General features: G+C 32.3%; 1 protein-coding gene across 12 annotated transcripts in view; it reads left to right on the forward strand.

The window, feature by feature from the left end:
* LOC145286342 (microtubule-actin cross-linking factor 1, isoforms 6/7-like) overlaps positions 1-19,846 on the forward strand; it is a 770,369-nt gene that overhangs the window by 29,911 nt on the left and 720,612 nt on the right. For 11 of the 12 annotated variants that reach the window (XM_080135265.1, XM_080135270.1, XM_080135272.1 and 8 more), the window contains exon 1: positions 12,501-12,759. The exons of the other annotated variant lie outside the window; for it this stretch is intronic. In XM_080135265.1, coding sequence (XP_079991391.1) covers positions 12,694-12,759 — 66 coding nt within the window. In that variant the 5' untranslated portion in view covers positions 12,501-12,693. Of the gene's footprint in view, positions 1-12,500; positions 12,760-19,846 lie in introns of those variants that run through there. 12 annotated transcript variants of the gene reach the window in all.

Raw genomic sequence — 19,846 nt, forward strand, 5'->3', positions numbered from 1 at the left:
GTAAGCTGTTTTTGAACCCGGTCAACGACGGGTACTTTTGCTAGTATATATATATATATATATATATATATATATATATATATATATATATATATATATATATATATATATATTATAAGGAGATTAGAACAATAGTCTAAAGAGCAGAGTGTATTTTAATGTAATAGTAAAATTACTAGTTTAATTAAAATATAGGAAAAGAAAAAGTGCTCGTTGTAATTTAGATATATAATAAGCTCGATAGGTAAATATCCTAGAGCTAATTTAATATTTAGTAATGTGATTGATAATTTAAAAATCAAATTATAATTAAATTAAAAATCCGTTTCATAAGAAGGAACAACAACAAAATCAATTATTTGTACGATCGTTTCGAAAAACAGTGTTTTTATTGTGGTAGACATCAAGTTACGGGCAATAATTATTACGTATTGTTTTTTATCAAACAAGGTTTCCTCATCAGTAAATATTGGGAAAGGTTTTTATTAAATGTAAAAGACACCATAAATAAACCTAGCATTAAAGGAAGGCAGATGTATCTTTTAATTTTTCGCCTTTTGTAATCAGAAACTATGGTTAAAGTACTCATATAGATGATTTCAAAAGGCGAAAAATTAAAAGATACATCTGCCTTACTTTGATGCTAGGTTTATTTATGGTGGCTTTTACATTTAATAAAAACCTTTCCCAATATTTGCTGATGAGGAAACCTTGTTTGATAAAAAACAATAAGTAATAATTATTGCCCGTAACTTGATGTCTACCACAATAAAAACACTGTTTTCCGAAACGATCGTACAAATAATTGATGTTGTTGTTGTTCCTTCTTATGAAACGGATTTTTAATTTAATTATAATTTGATTTTTAAGTTATCAATCACATTACTATATATATATATATATATATATATATATATATATATATATATATATATATAATAAAATTTTAAAAAATCTATTCACGTGAAATCTCCTTTTTCTTCACCATATTCCCTCTGCTTCACTTTTTGTTATCAAGTAAGATCTTTGACTTACTTTCAGTTTCATCAAATACTTTTGTATGCAAAATCCGATCCCGCATTTTGCTTATTCCTGCCCTCTGATGAGAAGGAAAGTATTTCTTCGAAACTCCGCGGATTAAGGATTATCCACTTATTAAGTGTTTCCTTTTCAGATTAATATGTTTATCTCTTTTTCAAAGTGTTTTTAACATGTTTTATTAACTATTTGCTCATATATATATATATATATATATATATATATATATATATATATATATATAAGCAGAAGTACCCGTCGTTGACTGGGTTCAAACTCCGCCTACAGAAAATGGACTGTAACTGATGAAAGTATGATAGGTTATGAAAAGGAGTGGGTTGTAAAGAGATAGGTTTTGAGATATGCATTATACATATTAATTTATTTTTATTTCAGACGTGCCACTTGACGAAGGCCAGAGGAATAGTTGGCCGAAACGGCGTGAAAAACAACAAAATAAATAAAGATGAAAACAACAACTAATAAAGATGAGAATAATAGCCTTAAATAAAAATAAATTGATAGGTTTTGATACTCAAAAATTTTACTCTAAGAAAAATATGATGAAACCCCACAATTTTTATGAACCACCGTTCTGCCAGATCAAACATACTCATTCCTGATCCTCGATAGATCCTCTATCATTATATATAATTAGTTTTTAAAACTAGTCAACCATATAGGAGCCTATTCGTGACCAAACACACACGCACACACACAGACATTCAGCTTTATATATATATATATATATACATATATATATATAATTATTTCATTTATTCACATAAATTTACTATACGAAAGTATAGATTTATGCGTAAACTTTAAGTATTTACTTCAAAAGTGCTCAATACGTAGGTAGAGCTAGTTAGTAATTTATAAAATATATATGGCGATTAAGCTACACTGAATATTCTGCGTTTCATCCAACTATAGGATTCGTCAGGCTTATGCGCATAAGCCTGACGAATCCTGTAGTTGGATGAAACGCAGAATATTCAGTGTAGCTTAATCGCCATATATATTTTATAAATTACTATATATATATATATATATATATATATATATATATATATATATATATATAATCATTTTTCGGTGGGTACAAAACTTTATTTTAGCTGTTAAAAAGGGAAGGTCTTCATGGTAAAAAGGACAGAGGGAAAACATTCAATGATGATTCTTAAAAATACATAAACAAGGGGTAGAATCTGCCGATCAGGTTTCGCCTTCACTTCACTGTTTAAAATTGTTCCTTAGTGAGAAAGATGAAAGTCTGTCTCTTTGTGAACCATGTGGATGCGTAACACGGTATGACAGCATTACGTGCCAGGCCATCGTTACCATAAAGCATGTTTAGTCAATGGAAATGACATCCCTGATAAAATTGTTTCAGATGAGAATATTTGTTGGTGACACTACACTCTACTATATACATGAAGGTAAAACGAATGAACACATATTTAAGTCAGTGGCAGAAACCCTAGAAAACAATCTTCAGTGTGTAGTGGAATGGCGCCGTAAGTGAATAGTAAGATTTAATTCTACTAAGTCTTACAATAAACCTTCTGAACTATCGATTACCATGACAAATAATACCCTAGTTGAGAGCACATTTTTTACAAGGTGGTCACCACTTATCAAGGCCCATAAGCCACTCGGGGATAAAGGTTATTGCGTGTACAGTACGTTAGTGTTGAGATTTGATAAAGTGTCTTACTTAAGGGGGCGGTTAATCAGGAATTTGTTTATGTTGGAGTTGAAGACATCCAGGTTGTAGTCAGGTGGGAAACAGCCAGAGGGAACAGAATTCCACAAGTGTTCACTTCTAAGAAAGAAGCTTTGTTCATGGAATCTACGTTTTGGTTTTGGCAAAACGTAGATTCCATGAACAAAGCTTCTTTCAAACTATTCAGCCTAACATAAACAATATGAATTGGAACAAATACGTTGAGGACATTACTAAGTCTTCCGTCATTAAGGAGGGGTCTCTCTACTGTGCAAGAAAATTAGTCAGACGTTTTAATCGAAAGTGGACAAACGGTTGCTTAACTCTCCACGATTCTCTGTTAGACACAATTCTACATAGTAGCCCCTTACGTCCAACTGGCAACAAGAATATCATGGACGAGGTACAGGCAAAAACGATCTGTCAGACAGTAAGACTGTCGATAGTGAATGAGAGCGTTTTACAAAAAACATTACAAAACTTTTTAAAAATTGCATCGAGAAAGAGAAAAGTATACGATACACGCTGAAACTGAACTTATTCAATATTAATTAAAAAAGAAAACAAGAATTAATTCAAAGGAAAAGTTGTCTGCTTTATGTGTTCAACTTAATTAGTTCGATATTTTATGGATGTTAAAGACAAAAGATCCGTTTATTATTTATTTAAAAAATTGCATTTAGAAGAAAACAAAGGAACATAATTCAATTTATAATAAAACTGATTTTTTTTTTTAAAAACACACACACAATAATTATGCATGTGACATTATGTATGATTGAAGACAATCAAATATTGCAAAAAACTGAATCATGAAATTAGAAAATGAACAAGCAATAATTAAACAAACAAATTAAAGTCAAACGATATTTTAAAATAAAACTAACGATGAATGGTTTGATAAATAAAAATACAAACGATGAATTACTATAAAAAATAAAAACGAAAAACAAAAATGAAGCGAACGATGAATAATGTTTATAAATAACTTTAAATGAGAACGAACGATAAATTGCAAGGAAAACACATTTTTAATTAAAACAAATAATTGAAATACAAATAAAGAAATATTCCATTTAAAATCAAATTCATAAAACAATCTGTTGGATAATTTAGTTTAGAGTGAGTTTCTAAATAAAAACGTTATTATTTCAGCACGATCCGTATTCTTTATAACCACCAAAAACTGATTAATGTTAATTGTAATTGATGTTATAATTAGAAAATTCATTTATTAATGAGTTTTTAGTAGTTATGAAAAATACGGACCGTACTGAAATAATAAAAACTTTTGTATGCAAAATATTCAAAACTATTTGGAAATATATAAACAATCATATCCTTACATCATTTGTAGACATTTATGCTGACGACACTACCATTTATGGTACCACATCTAAGACAGTAAACGAGCAAGTACTCTCCAATTCTCTCTCCTCTGATCTTGAGCATGTAGTACAATGGGGAAAGGAGTGGCTGGTTACTTTTAATGCATCTAAAACCAAGCTTCTCTCTTTACATCATCAACATTTTAATCCACATTTGTCATCAATTGAAATGAATGGCTCTCGTCTTCAGGAGGCCTCAAGTTTTGACAAGCTTCTGGGCTTGACCATTACTCCTGATCTTAAATGGAACACGTATATCAAATCTGTTGCCAAGGCCGCTGGAAAAATGGTGGGATCTTTCTATCGATCCAGTAGATATCTCACTGCTGATGCTATTCTCTATCTATATAAGAGCCAGGTACGTCCAAGGATGGAATACTGTTGCCACATCTGGGCAGGAGCTGCTAGAAAGGACTTGTCCTGCCTTGATAGAGTTCAAAATAGACTTCGTAGCCTCGTAGGAGATGTCCTTTTCTCCTCCTTACAACCTCTATCTCACAGAAGAGATGTTGCGAGTTTGTCTCTGATGTATCGTTATTTTCATGGAAAGTGTTCAACTGAGCTTCAATCTATGGTCCCCCCTCGCCAAACTTTCACAAGAAACACTCGTCTAGCTGTAAACACTATCAATAATTTCCCCCACTCTTTATCTGTGCCTAAACCTAAACATAGATTCCATGAACAAAGCTTCTTTCTTAGAACTGCACGCCTGTGGAATTGTCTTCCGTTTTCCTGCTTTCCGGCTGACTACAATATGGTTGTGTTCAAGTCTAAGGTAAATAAGTTCTTGATGAGCCGTTCCATATAAGTTATTAAATTTACCAAATTTTCATTACTAATGATTACTATATTGACCAACTTCTACTGTACACTCTTTAACCCTTATCCTTGAGTGGCCTCTGGGCCTTGATAATGTGGTGATGCCTTTGTAAAAAAAAAAAAAAAAAAAAAAAAAAGTTTAGTTGATACATAATGCCATTTTTATGATAATGTGTTTGTGTTTCTTAAGTAAATAATTTTAAGGCCATTTTCATGGTAATGTGTTTGTGTTTCTTAAGTAAATAATTTTAAGGCCATTTTCATGGTAATGTGCTTGTGTTTCTTAAGTAAATAATTTTAAGGCCATTTTCATGGTAATGTGTTTGTGTTTCTTAAGTAAATAATTTTAAGGCCATTTTCATGGTAATGTGTTTGTGTTTCTTAAGTAAATAATTTTAAGGCCATTTTCATGGTAATGTGTTTGTGTTTCTTAAGTAAATAATTTTAAGGCCATTTTCATGGTAATGTGTTTGTGTTTCTTAAGTAAATAATTTTAAGGCCATTTTCATGGTAATGTGTTTGTCTTTCTTAACTAAATAATTTTTCGTATAATTTGGATTTTTCGGACCAGTGTTCTCATCCGAAGTGTCAAACGTTTCGGTCGATGTATCTTCCGACCTTATTTAAGTGTATCTTATTGCAATCGGGAATGTTTCTGTCGAAGTTTGGAATCTTGACGGAATTTCAAAGGAACCCTTTATTTACTTCACGACGTAGCATGCTCTCGTTCCATAAGCTATGACTAGATAGATGTCATAAGTAAGTCAAAAATGCATTTTTCAGTCGCCTACACTGAGGATTAAACCTTCAAGAGAATATGACTTTTACCATTGATGTTTTCTAACCACTGCGCCACGAATCCAGTAGCTTAAATAAACCAAATAATACGAATACCCAATCCTCATCTCAAAAATACAGAAACATCATCATCATCATCATGACGGGCTCCTTGCCCGGACCAATGTGACTCTTCCTCTCCAGAGTTTCCTGTCTTCCATCAGTTGCCTCAGATCTTCAGGTTCACAGTTGGCGTCGTGTGCTATTTGCTGGATGTACGTGTATCTAGGTCGTCCTCTACTTGCGGGTCCATGTCGTGGTGTCCATAGCAATATATCACTCACCAATTCATGCTTGCTCCTCAGACAATGACCGGCAAATTGTAGGCGTCTCTCTCTGATAGTATTAGATATAGCAGATAGATTGCCATAAAGTTGCTGCTTCGTGGGATGATTTTGCCAAGATATATTTAATATTGTTCTTAGCATACGGATGTATATGCCGTCTAGTTTTCTTTCTAATCTTTTGGTGAGTGTCCAGGTTGTAGCACCGTAAACAAGCACAGATTCTACCACTGCCCTGAAGAACTGCCTTTTCAGTTTGTCAGCTAGTCTCGAAGTCCATACTGAATGCAGCCCATCCAATGCGGTCCATGCTTTTGAGATGCGATTTCCGATATCTCTCTCTGTGGAAACTATGTTGCTGCCCAGATACGTAAACTCAGCGACTTCATTCAGTGTTGATCCAACCAAAGCCCTGATCTCTCCCTTCACATTGAAAGTAATAAACTTTGTCTTATCCGCATTTATGTGGAGACTAATGTCATTTGCAGACTTTTCTAGCTTACGTAACAGTGTTTGCACATCAGCAGTGTTGTTCGCGAACAAAGCAATATCATCTGCGTAATCTGCATCAGTTATGTGTGCTAATTGATGACGTCTGTTTCTGGATTCATTTAGGGTGAAGCCTAGCATGTTGTGTATATCAACAGAGGTGCGAAGTACAAAGTCAAGACAGACAATGAAAAGAAAAAGGGCAAGAGTATCTCCTTGTAGAACTCCAGTGCGGATGTCGAAAAATTCAGTGTCCCCATCTGGGTACCTGACCATTGCTCGAGTGTGCTCATATAGCATCATGATAGCATTAATGACTTCATTTGGAATGCCATATGCTTTTAATATGCTGGCCATTTTTCCTCTATGTACAGAGTCGAATGCTTTGGAGAAATCTACAAAGATCATGACTGCCTCAATGTTTTTTGCTTTGACTCCTTCAATCAGTCTCCTAAAAGAAACATAAACACTTTTTAATTACTTTTTAATTACGTTTTAATTACTTTTTTATTTGCTGACAGTAAATTCGGAACATTCTTACTATAACACACAGAAAAACAAGTTTTAAGGGAATTAAATGTATCTAAAATAAATAAATGAAGTTAAAACTCTTACATTTACGATTGGTGCTAAAATTTTGCGAAGTTTATTGAACCTAAGTAACAAAATGGGTTCAAAAACAACCAACAGAAAATGGACTCTGGTTTATGAAAGTATGATAGGTTATGAAAAGGAAGGGTTGTACAGAGATAGCTTCGAATTTGGGGCTATCAGAACCCAAGCAAAATATGATGAAAGTAAAAATACAATAGATAAGCTCCATAATTTATTATACCATACATGTTCACACTGAAACACTTATCACAATATTCTGTGGATCTAAATTTAAAAAAAAAAACTTGTTAAACTTTGTGAAATATTTCCATTCTATGGTGGTCAGGTGCGAACGAACACCCCATAATTTTATTATACCATATTTCTTCAAACTGAAACATAATTATCAAAGTATACTTACGCAAATAGATATGAAAAGTCTTTATTAAAGTGTGTGCCTATTTCCATTCTATGGAGCCCAGGCGCGAACGCAGACCCCAAACTTTTATTATACCATCCCTATTCAAATTAAAACATACTTATCAAAGTATTCTTATGTACATCTATACCAAAAACACTTGTAAACGTTTTTTTTTTTTATTTCCATACTTTGTGAACCAGGCGCGAACGCAGACCCCACAATTTTAATGAACCACTGTTTTGCCAGATCAAACATACCCATTCCTGTGTCTCGATACATCTTCTATCATTATATGTAATCAGGTTTTAAAAATAGTCAACCATATAGGAGCCTATTCGTGACCAGACACACACATACACACACACACACACACACAGAGGCATTCAGCTTTATATTATAGATATTTGTTGTTGTTGTTGTTGTTGTTGTTGTTTGTTTTTGTTTTGTTTTTGTTTTTCAAACGATGGATACGGTTAATATTGGCTTCGCCTCGAAGCTCGTATTTATTTAGAAAGTCGCCCAAAATTTGTTTGGACGTATATATAACATTTTTATTTATTTATTATTTTTAAAACAGTAATCTACGTACACGCGAGTTTCGAGTTTACATACATATATATATATATATATATATATATATATATATATATATATATATATATATATATATATAATTATTAAACTCAAATGACCTTGTAACGAGTGTTGTAACCAACAACCGGTTTACGACTTCCGGTTACGCATGCGCACATAAACATAAACCCATAACAGCGTAAAGAAATAGACACAGATCGCTGGAGCGGACTCTATCGAACAAATGGACGTCCTTAGAAAGGCGAATATCTTAAATTTATTGAATAAAAAACTTCCAAAATTATTGAAGCAAACGCAAAACGTGATTACAAATAATACGTATAATCATCGACCTGTTTCATGTATACGATATATATTATACTAAATAATCAACGCGACAATAAAACGTATTGTTTTACTGTGTACGTTTTCAGCGTCCCAATTTTTTTTCCGCGTTTAAATTATCCGAATAAACAATTGTTTATACTTTCTGCCTTTTTTTACATCGTTCATTTCTGTATTACGTTTAACTTATTTTAACGTAATTTTCTTACGAATAAATCTACTGACAACCATAAGAGCATTTTACAACGGCGATTTACCTGCCGCCTTCTTTTTTTAATTTATTCTCCATTTTTTAATACACCTTTCTTTAAAACATTCATACATTTTCTTCTACACTACCAACATCAATAAATAACCCCTAAAGTGTAAATCGCGTTACAAATAAATAATCAACGCGACAATAAAACGTATTATTTTACTCTTACGTTTTCAACGTCCCAATTGTTTTTTTTTTCGCGTTTGAATTAAAAGATATATAAAAATTTGAATTTAACTTTAAGTATTATGGTATCTGTTCAGTGCACATTTACCTATAAATATGGCAAACCACTTATAATTCAATGGCTGTAAGTTTTTTTTTTTCAAAAAAAAACAATTATAAACAGAACGACTCATAGGAATCTATCTATATTATTTTTTCATTATAATATACTTTCATATAAATGTTTCTGTTATGTCACAAAAACTATTTTCTTTACGTCACAAGTGTCACGCTCATACATTAAATCCATAGCTAATATAACATACTGACCCAACGGATCAAGGACAGTCTAGTATATTTATCTCAATAGCAGTTAAGACCGGCTTTGCTTGGCATCTATGTACTGTTCATAACCTGCCCTACGTGTGACTACACTTTATGTAAGATTTCAAATGTTTAGACCAAAAATAATTTCGTAGAAACCGTAGAGGTCAATTTTTTAATTTTGACCCCAATTTTGACCCCTTAACATTTATTATTTTGGTCTCAAATCAAAATAAAAAGTTTGGCCCCTGTCCAAGTTACCTACATCTAAAATTTCAAGTGTTTAGACCTAAAATTGGCGGAGGAATTTGGTAGAATCTGCAAAGGTCAGCTCTTTCAACTTTGACCTTTTGGCAGCAAAATTCTCGCTCCAAAACTGATTAAACTGTTTGCCGCATATCTGAATCCCGTTATGTATAAATTTCAAATGATTAGACTCAAAATTGACTGTGTAGTTTGCTAGACACTGCAAAGGTCAAATCTTTTTAATTTTGACCTTTGGCAGCTCAAATTTTCAACCCAAACCAATTACACACCTTGCTTTATCTCTGACTACCCATTATGTAAAATTTCAAATATTTAGACTAAACATTGGCTGAGTAATTTAGTAGAAACCGCAAAGATCAGTTTTTTACTTTGACCCCAATTTTGATTTCTTAATATTTATTTGGGGGTGGGGGGACTTAAATCGAGTTAAAAAGTTTGATCCATGTCCAAATAACATACATTTAAAATTTCAAGTGTTTAAACCCAAAATTGGCGGAGGAGTTTGATAGAGTTTTCAAAAGTCAAATCATTGAACTTTGACCCCTTGACAGCCAAATTTCTGGCCGAAAACCGATTAAAATATTTTCCTAAATCTTGATACCCCTTACGTCAAATCTCGAGTCTGTAGACCGAAAATTGACAGAGTTATTTGGTAGGGAAATGCACACATGCACACACACACACACACACACACACACACACACACACACACACATGTTCACTTTTATAGATATATAGATTGTTTTATCTTTCAGCCATCCTCTCCCGCTAAATCTATTTCCTGATAAGTCGTAGTAGTAGCAAAGATCGTATGAAAGAAAAATGACAGGACTCGTTTGCTCCTCTCCCCATCGCCGTGACCATGAATGAGTCACATTGTAGCTTCACCCTTCCGCATCCACGTCAAACAAAATTGCCCGCAACGAATAGCCTCTAAACAAGGAAGGGGAAAAAGGGGGTCAGCTTTTTAGGGGTCTTTATTTTTGTTTATTCAATTGTTCAGTTCAATTGTAAAATAGAGAATTTTGTTAACAGCTCGTTTATTTCGCTCATCTCATTTGATTTGGAGCCGAACGCTGGAAGTTTCTGTTGTGAATTGCAATTCTAATTTATTTTTTTATGTTTTGAAAATAAATTTCATTGAATCGACCGAACCATGTTGTTTTTATTGTTTTTTTTTTGTTTTTTTTTAATGTAAAGTAATATTTTACGCACAAAAATAAATAAATCGAAATTTTTTTTGCCCACAACAAAAGTAAATTTATAACGGAATTTCCAAATCATTTAGAAATATACTAACCCATGATTAAATACTAATGATTACTTCAATAAAACAAATATATCAAAAATGCATACAACTGGTTTTAAACTGTTTTTCTAAAATAAAATTTAATCCGAATTTTGCGCTGACAAAAATAAACTAAAAAAAAAATATTCTAATAGTTCCTATGCTACAATCGAACAATGTGTAACATCTGTTCGGAGGAGGAAGAGTATGTTTATTTATGATGTGCCCTTGTTTATGAAAGAGCATCGGCAAGGCTATAATGGTATTTTTAATTTTCAAATTAAAGGCCCCTTTTTAGAGGGGGGGTCTTATTGTGGACCCGTAGAAAGGTGAGAAATAACTGTTCTCGATGCTTAAGGAGAATACGGACCATGCTGAAATAATAAGGTTATTATTTAGAAAAACATCAACATGTGGGAGTGGCATCTTGTTACTTCTGTACTTTCACCTAACAATTTATTCAACTAATGATACCATAAAAAATTGACTTTTACTTGAAAATCCTATCTAAAATTATAGAACGACGTAAGTACACCGATTTTCTTCACAACAAAATATTTTCTACTTGGTGATGGCTGACGAAAAGAGAACAATCCACCTCGCGGATTAAATAAAGGATCAACTTAAAATTCCATACAGTTTTCTAAGTTTCAATAGAAGTTTTCCAAGTTCGATGCATACAAAAAAGGTCAGAGGTTAGATAGATCGGAATTTCCCTGAACTATTCGCATTTGGAACACTGTTCCGCTGGCATGCTTCACGGTTGAATACAACATGGTAGCCTTCAAATCTAATGTAAACAATAAGCATAAATAATTGAATCTACCCAATTTCGCCATAAGTGATTACTACACCATCATCTTACATTTATCCTCGAGTGGCCTTCAGATCTTGATAAGTTGTAACTCCCAAGTAAAAAAAGAAATATATAAAAAGAAATCAACACTGCTGGGGAGCCATGAAGTAATATACTGTTTTGTTTTTAAATCCCCGAAACAGTGTTTCATGGTAAACAACTGATGATCCCTTGAAAAATAAAAAAATTGGTATTATAGTAAATTCGAGAGAGTTGATGCAGTGATTGCAGGTGATTAAATGACTTACTGACTAAGTGTTTTTTTGTTTTTTTTTAACGAATGATAAAAAGTAGTTTTTTGTGTAGTTTCAAATGTTAAAAAACTTCAAAGACTATATATATATATATATATATATATATATAAGCAACAATCAATATGAAACTAGTAAGTCGAATGATTCAAAGTAGATTCATTATAAAAATAGTAAACATTTTAAACTCAACGTTTTTAAAGCCCGCTCTTCTGATTATTGACTCATATATTATTTATTTTTTGTTACTAATTTTAACTATTATTATTGATATGACAATATCAACTGTTACTATTACTACTACGACTACATCAAATAGTCTACCTGGTAAGCAGGGTGTGATTCAGCACATTGGGCATCTCCCACTCTCCTCTCTTGAATCTCTATTGACAGCTGGATCGACCGCCTTACTCTCCCGCTTCATTCCTCCTTACTCTCCTTCTTTTTCTTCTACCTGTTCATTTTACGACTCCCCCCTCTAACTGCCACTCGTTGCATCTAGTTTTTAATTCCCCCTCTTTCTAACACAGTTGAGCGTTTCTCTCCACGTATTGCCTTCCGCCCTTCCTCTCATTTATAGCTTACCCACACGTACACAAAATGGAATAGCTCGTATGTGCTGACTCTAACGCACACACGCACACATCGTCACTACTATTGCTGCTGGAATCGGAATTACTCGTTTAATCATACAACGTACTGTAAGCAACGTCTCCGCCTCTAAACCATGGAATTTTCTCTTGTTATTATTCTGCTATAGACAACAATAATGGGGAAACACAAGGATAATCTTTCGGAAAAGGATACGTTTCATAGCGGGATACTTCAAATCCAAGTAAGACTTTATTTTTGTATCCCCCCCCCCATAATTTTTATAGTAATATTTTTATTTTTACTTTTCAAGTGTTTATTTACCCATTCATCCCCGTCCATAGGAAACGTCTCACTAGGTCGATTTACGTGGGGAGTCCAGCTTTTCCCCAAAACCGGGATACTTTGAACGGGTGCAAAATTTTCTCTGGTCGTCTCTATCGGCATTTTTCAGTGAATGCGCATCTCCCTCACAACTGGAAATATACTCCCCTACCCCGAAAAGCCAAAGTAATGCTGAAAATAAGTGGCCACGCTAACCCACACGGGGACATACGCAAAGTCTTCCAAAAGCAACAACGTGTCTTCCCGGTTACTCTTAGCTCGAATGTTGTCATAATAATAATATTTATTTCCTGGAGATAGATCACTTGTTTTTCAATCTGTTTTTATTTTATTTATTTTTTATTTATTTATTTTTTGCTTATATATATTTAATCTTAACAAATTTACCGATAAATATTTACCCCCCCCCCAAAAAAAAAAACTGTCGTATGCAATAATGAGCAAATATCTATTTATATATTTTCTTACTTCAGCGTAAACTAGCTCATGTGATCATTGTCCTCGGGTGTTGATTAAATCCCTTTATTATTTAAAGAAAACATTCATACAACAATAAACGTATACACACCTTTTATAAATAGGCATTCACTTTTAAGTTTTCATATTTCTTTGTCTCTCTGTATAAAGAAATCTCTTCACACCTGTAGATTAAGTTGAGCGGAAAATGCCAGGTTTTATGGCTATATTAGTTTAACGGGTCGTCTAAACTTTAACTTTATTTCCGCTAATATCATGTTTTTTGTTACCTGGCCAAACTATGCTTCTTTTGAAGCCCTTTATAATAATAATAATAATAATAATAGTTCAGCTGTTTTAAAACTGGACGTAGCAATTTAAATAATTCTTGCCGTGTTTTCGTACTTAGTAAATATTCGTCAAACCAGTTTTAAGCTTTTGTGTTTTTCTTTTTCTCGGGCAGGTGTTGTTAGCTAAAGTTCGTTTTATCTACCACCAGTTGTACGAGCGCCGCGTTTTGCTGCTGTCATTTCGAAAATATGTGGGAACAAGTAAACGCGCCTTTTTTACCTGTCAAAAGTCATTCTTTATCTTCATTTTAGATTACAGAAATGCCAATGTTCTTTAATACAACAGGGACGCGTGCGATTTTATTTGTTTCGATTTTAGCTTTTTACGCCTGGGACTGGAGTTATTTTCTTACCGAGAGTTTAAAGGTCTTAAAATTAATTTCGGTACTCATGCAGAGAGTGATCCGTGCTGAAATAATAACGTTATTTAAAAAGCCATTCTTAACGTGGGGAGGGTGTTTTGTACCTATTCTGTACTTTAATCTTACAATTGAATAATAATAATAATAATAATAAACTTTAATTAAACGTAGAAATACGATTTTAAAAAATAGCGCGGATCACTCTCTGCATTAGCACCTTAATTTCAATTGTCGAAACTCGTAATAAATGGGTGACCACAAAATTTGAGTATTTTCATGAAATATCCAATCAGTCCAAGAAATGACCGAGAAAGGCGGCTTTCATTTTATTTTATTTTATTTTTATTTTTGGTGCTAATGCAGAGAGTGATCCGCGCTATTTTTTAAATCGTATGTCCAGGTTTAATTAAAGTTTTTTTTTTTTTTTTTTTTTTTTTCAATTGTAAGGTTAAAGTACAGAATAGGTACAAAACACCCTACCCTCCTCATGTTAAGAATGGCTTTTTAAATAATAACCTTATTTCAGCACGGATCGCTCTCTGCATGAGTACCTTATTTTTTATTTTTTTCTATTTTTATTTATTTTTCAAGGAAGTTTTTCAATTTTTCTTAATATTGTCTGCCTATTTTAATTTCTTTTCCAGCTTTCAAATCGAAAACTGCTTCGGCTATTTCTGCGATTTACTAGATTATTCGTGAACGAATTTAAATCATTTTAAAACCCGTTAATTACAAGTACAAACATTTTGAAGTTTTGCGATATAAAAAAAAAAACACAAGTATGCCATATTAAATATTTCGTGACTTTATAATTGAAAGTAATGTATTTATTTACGTGAATAAAAAATAAAATTGGCTTAAAGTCAACTAGCATAGTTCATTTGTGCTCTAAATCAAATGAAAACCAATAAATTATTTTCCAGCGCCTTTGTCGTATTAAAGAACCAACAAAGCAAAGTTTCATTGAAACATCGCTTACCTTTGCCAGCAAGTATAAAACTTCTGTAAAAGTAACCTATGCAATTATTACCTCCCATTAACTCTAAGGGAGGTGATTCTCACACAGGATTCCCCCCCACCCGAGAGGACAATTAAACTCTAAAGTGTGGAGAGGGGGAGTAAATGTCTTATAACAGAAGACGATTCAAATGTGAAGCAATTCCGGAAACAAACGATAAAATGTGGCGTTTTTGTTTATGTATACAAATGCACCAGACTTTTCTTTAACTTTAATTCGAACCAGAAAATACTTTCTAATTGACGGTTCAAATCACTTTCAAATTTCGAAAATTTGGGTAGTAAAAAAGATGCCGGCCTTCTTCCCTCATCTATAATATATTTATATATTTGACTTGCATTTCTGAAATTTTGAAATGAAGGTTGATAATTTAGTGTGAATAAATCCGATATTTATTTTTACAAAAACCGAAACAAATCTAAAAATAAACAAAATACTAGTAAAAACACATCCAATGTCACGAATTATGCGAAAATGTGTGTGTGTGTGTGTGTATGAGATTAGGAACAGTCCAACTAACTGTAACGAAACCGTTTTTTTTTTAAACTCCGACTTGACTTTTTGTTTCAAAGTAAATAAACGCTTTAAAATAAGTTAAAACACAAATTATCCATTTATTGTGTGTATATATTGCGACTTTTTTTTTTTGACTATTGTAAAAAAAAAAAAAAAAATTAATCCAAATAAACTGTTCAGATCGAAATTCCTTACAGGTTTTCCAGCTTGAAAAGATTCACCTTGAAGTTTTAGATGAAACGTTATAAATATAACATGAGAATAGTAGTCTGAATAATCAAGGTTCAACTGTAAAACCTATGACCCCCCCCCCTAGATAAAAAAGAAAAACGATTTTTATCGCGCACCTGTCGTATCGGTAAAATCGAATTATGACACTGAAACTAAAACTACTGAAGTCGATAGTTATTTTTGAAAAATAACTGAATTTTAAAAAATATGGGGAGGGGCGAGGGTCGCATAAAGAATATTATACTCTTTCATTGCTGTTTAATTTATGGAAAATTTCTTAGTACTTGTAAAGTTATTTAGAAACCCATTCTTAACATGGGATGGGGTGGGGGCTTTTAATTACTCTGTACTTTCATGTAACAATTTAATAAACAAAAGATACCGCAAAAATTGAATTCAACTTGAATCCTATCTAAAATAGCAAAGTCAGTATTGTCCATATGAACCCTAAATTATAACGTTAGCATTTAGAAATCCATTTTTAATGAAGGGAGGGCAAAGCAGTGTTAACTTTTCTGTTTTTCCACCGAATTATTCCATATTTTACATAGTTAATTTAGAAACTCAAAAATAGACGATGTGAGTTTTTATAATTCCCTAATTTATTTTAAACTTATTTTTAAAAACTAAAAATATATTTATTTCATAACTGACCAGAAGGAGCGAGCGGTTCTCTATCGGTCGGCTGATTCTTTTAGCTAAACATGATAGGATTTATTTTTGTTTGATATATGCGCAAAATTCTCGTGGTCTTGTTTGCTTTTGGAGGCATGCGTAGCATTTGCCGGTTTTTGAAGAGGAAGGCGCGGGGATGGTGCCGATCTCTGTGAGAAAAATCCTAATGCCAGCACATGCTAGAAACTTGTAAACAGATTTTTAAAATAAATCGAATATTTTAAATCAAGTTCAAATGGACTTTTTAACATGTAATGCACATCAAATAGAATTGTGATCGTTTTATTAGGTACTATCTGAATCTAGACCAGTATTGCCCTGGGTTTTATTTTTATTTTGTCAGTAATAGGATTTTGTAAGTGAAGTTTAATTACGATATAATTTGGAATTAAAAGTACTCTAAGAACCAAACTTACCATAAAATTATTACTATTATTAATCTCTATGAAATTATCGGATGCAAATAACTTTCAAAATGTCTCCTCTTTAATTCTAAGCGTTTTAAAGCCAGTAATCACTTTCCATTTGCCAAGTTAAATACTTCAAAAAAATGTTAAGAGTCAGTTTTGTTCGACTATCAATAAAAGATTAAAATTGCCGATTTGTTTATAAAGGAAAGAAAATGCATTCTGATAGATTATATTCCATAATAAAAATGTGGGTTTGGTCTAATTTGGAATTTTAAGCTATTTTATTTTTATAATAGATTAATATTTAAAAAAATAAAATGTAAGTCATGAAGAGGCGAAAAACATTAGCGTTCACATTATTTTAAGATTCTGATTTTTTTTTTTTTTTTCATAACTTATCCAAGGATATCTGAGGATAAACTTTTTAAATTAAGTATTAACGCTTACTCTAAGAAATATTGTCTTGAGACAAATTGTTAAATGCATGGACGAAAACATTTCAGGTCAGAGATGTGATATTTTGGCACATTTTAAAGGTGTGCGATCCCAAGTTGATGGAAAAGTTTTCCAATTATTGTATGCCTTGTTTTGGGATGTATATCATCCTCTGTGCGGAATTTGCTAAATATCCCATTAGAAACGGTGTTATCGACGTTTAAAGACTCATCTTTTTCGTTTTCCATAAATCAGCTGGAATTACTTTCTGAGAACTGGGACAATAATAATAATAATAATAATAATAATAATGACTGATTTCGACTTTTGTAGAAGTGCAAGCGGTTTGATTCCGAAATACTTGAAAACGAAACTTCTCCGGCTATTTAAACCTGTATAATTTCAAATGTAATAAACATGACCCGAAATAGTAGCCTCCTACCTACGAAGTCGTATTATACACTGTTTGGCGTGAAAAAGAGTAAAAACAAAAGCAACATCAATTACTCTGATAAAAACTGAAAGTAGAGGTTAAAAATTTTTTTTTATTTTAAACAAGTTTTAATTTTGTGGAGCTAAGGCCTCTCCCATCCCCATCTTTAGCGAATCTTCAAATGATCGAAGCAAGTTAACATTTTGAATCTGTATGATCCAGTGTTTATTTTCTTGTTAAAATTGTCGACAAAACAAAAGAGGGTGTATTATTCCCTTTGAAATATTTACGACAATCTGCTTAGGCACGGAAACACCCCTACTAAATTTCAGGTTCTTACTTTTAAAGTAGTAAATAGTGTCTGTATGTTCAACTATTATACTACTTTTTTATTTTTATTTTGTAAGCATAAACAATAAACACATTTATGTAGATTCTGCTCTCTCATCATTATCAAAAAAGATTAAGATATTTCAATCTTTATATAAAACTATTCAATCGAAGCTTTTTTTCAATCCATAATTTCAGTTGTGGAATCTTTATAATCACACATTTTTATTATCTCAAATGTTTTTAGTCTAATCTTGTTTTTATTAAAGCTTACCTCATTGCTATATTTTATCACTCACGAGATTTGCAGACGAAATTCTTTTCGGTATTAGTGCAGAGAGTGATCCGGACGTAAATAATAACGTTATTATTTAAAGCCGTTCTTAACATGGGGAGGGTGCTTTGTACCTATTCTATACTCCAACCTTACAATTGAATAATAAAACATATAAAACTTTAATTAAACTTGGAAATACGATTTAAAAAATAGCGCGGATCACTCTCTGCACTCGCTCCTTCTTTTCTAGATAAAATCGTAGATTTTTTATTTAACACCGATTTGTTTGTACATCATTGCGAAATATTTATTTATTGCAACAAAAATTTGGCCTCTAAAAATCCAGATTGTAAAAAGAAAAATCTAATAGCGTATCACCAACCTTTTATAGTTTAACTAATTCATGTTCAGCCGAGCTGAAGACAATACATTTAACAATATTTTCTATATGCGGCATTCGTTACATATTTTGAACATGTTCTCAACGTGAATTTCTATTCAGAATATTTTAGCCCATATATTCTTTAGCCTTCCTGGCTTTTGTTCTCATAGTGGAGCGATTACTATGAAAAATGATAGGTCTATGGTTGATGCGATAAGATGCTGATTCTGATTATGAATGAAATATTTGAGTTCGAATCGAATCCAATCCATCGTGTTTACTTAGGCTGTTATTCTTTGAATCGTTTGCAATCGATTTTGGTTTGGTTTAAATTAAAGAGTAGATATGCTGTAAAGAGACTCTCACAAGATCAAACTAGAAAAATATTACAATGACGGCGATGACCATTATAAAATATGTTTACAATGAAAATATTCACAAATGTATATAGGAGTAAATCATTAATTTTACTCAACTGTTTGTTTGCGGGTACTTATTCAATTTACAACCCAATCTCCACCAACTTCCCATCTGTATCTCCGAGAGGTTACGTAAACAGTTAAAAGATGCTGAAGCAATTAGCCAATCAGCTGTTAGAAAAAAACTAGTGAAATTGTAAAATTCATTGAGAATTTTTTTAACCCTATGTCAACGTAAAATCCTCCCTTTCCTGTGTAAAAAAAAAAAAAAAAAAAAAAAAAAAAAAATTTTTTAAATGGATTTATGTTTAGAAAATCTTTGTTTAAATGGGGGAGAATGCAGTGTTTTGAATTAATCATCTGTCAGTCTCCGCTGCAGCATCTTCCGGCTACTTGCATAACCTGCCAGATGCCGACATGAAGTTTCCGTAGATTTGATCGTAAACTGTACAAGTGCATAATTGCGCACTGAATAAATTAGCTAATGGGGCGGTGTCGAATATGCAAAGGGATGTATTAAATACAAAAGTTTCACAATCTAAATGCTGTGTTCAATCCCTGTATAAAGCCATATATTTTTAAAATGTTGATTTGATAATTTCAAAACGTAACTTTTTTGGGGGGCGCACCAGTTTTTATTTTATTTCTAATTTCAAAATACAGAATATTATGAAATACTAATATATTGCTCA

Source organism: Euprymna scolopes, chromosome 10 (genome assembly GCF_053919585.1).
Source record: "Euprymna scolopes isolate OS-2025 chromosome 10, ASM5391958v1, whole genome shotgun sequence".
NCBI classification, from domain to species: domain Eukaryota; kingdom Metazoa; phylum Mollusca; class Cephalopoda; order Sepiida; family Sepiolidae; genus Euprymna; species Euprymna scolopes.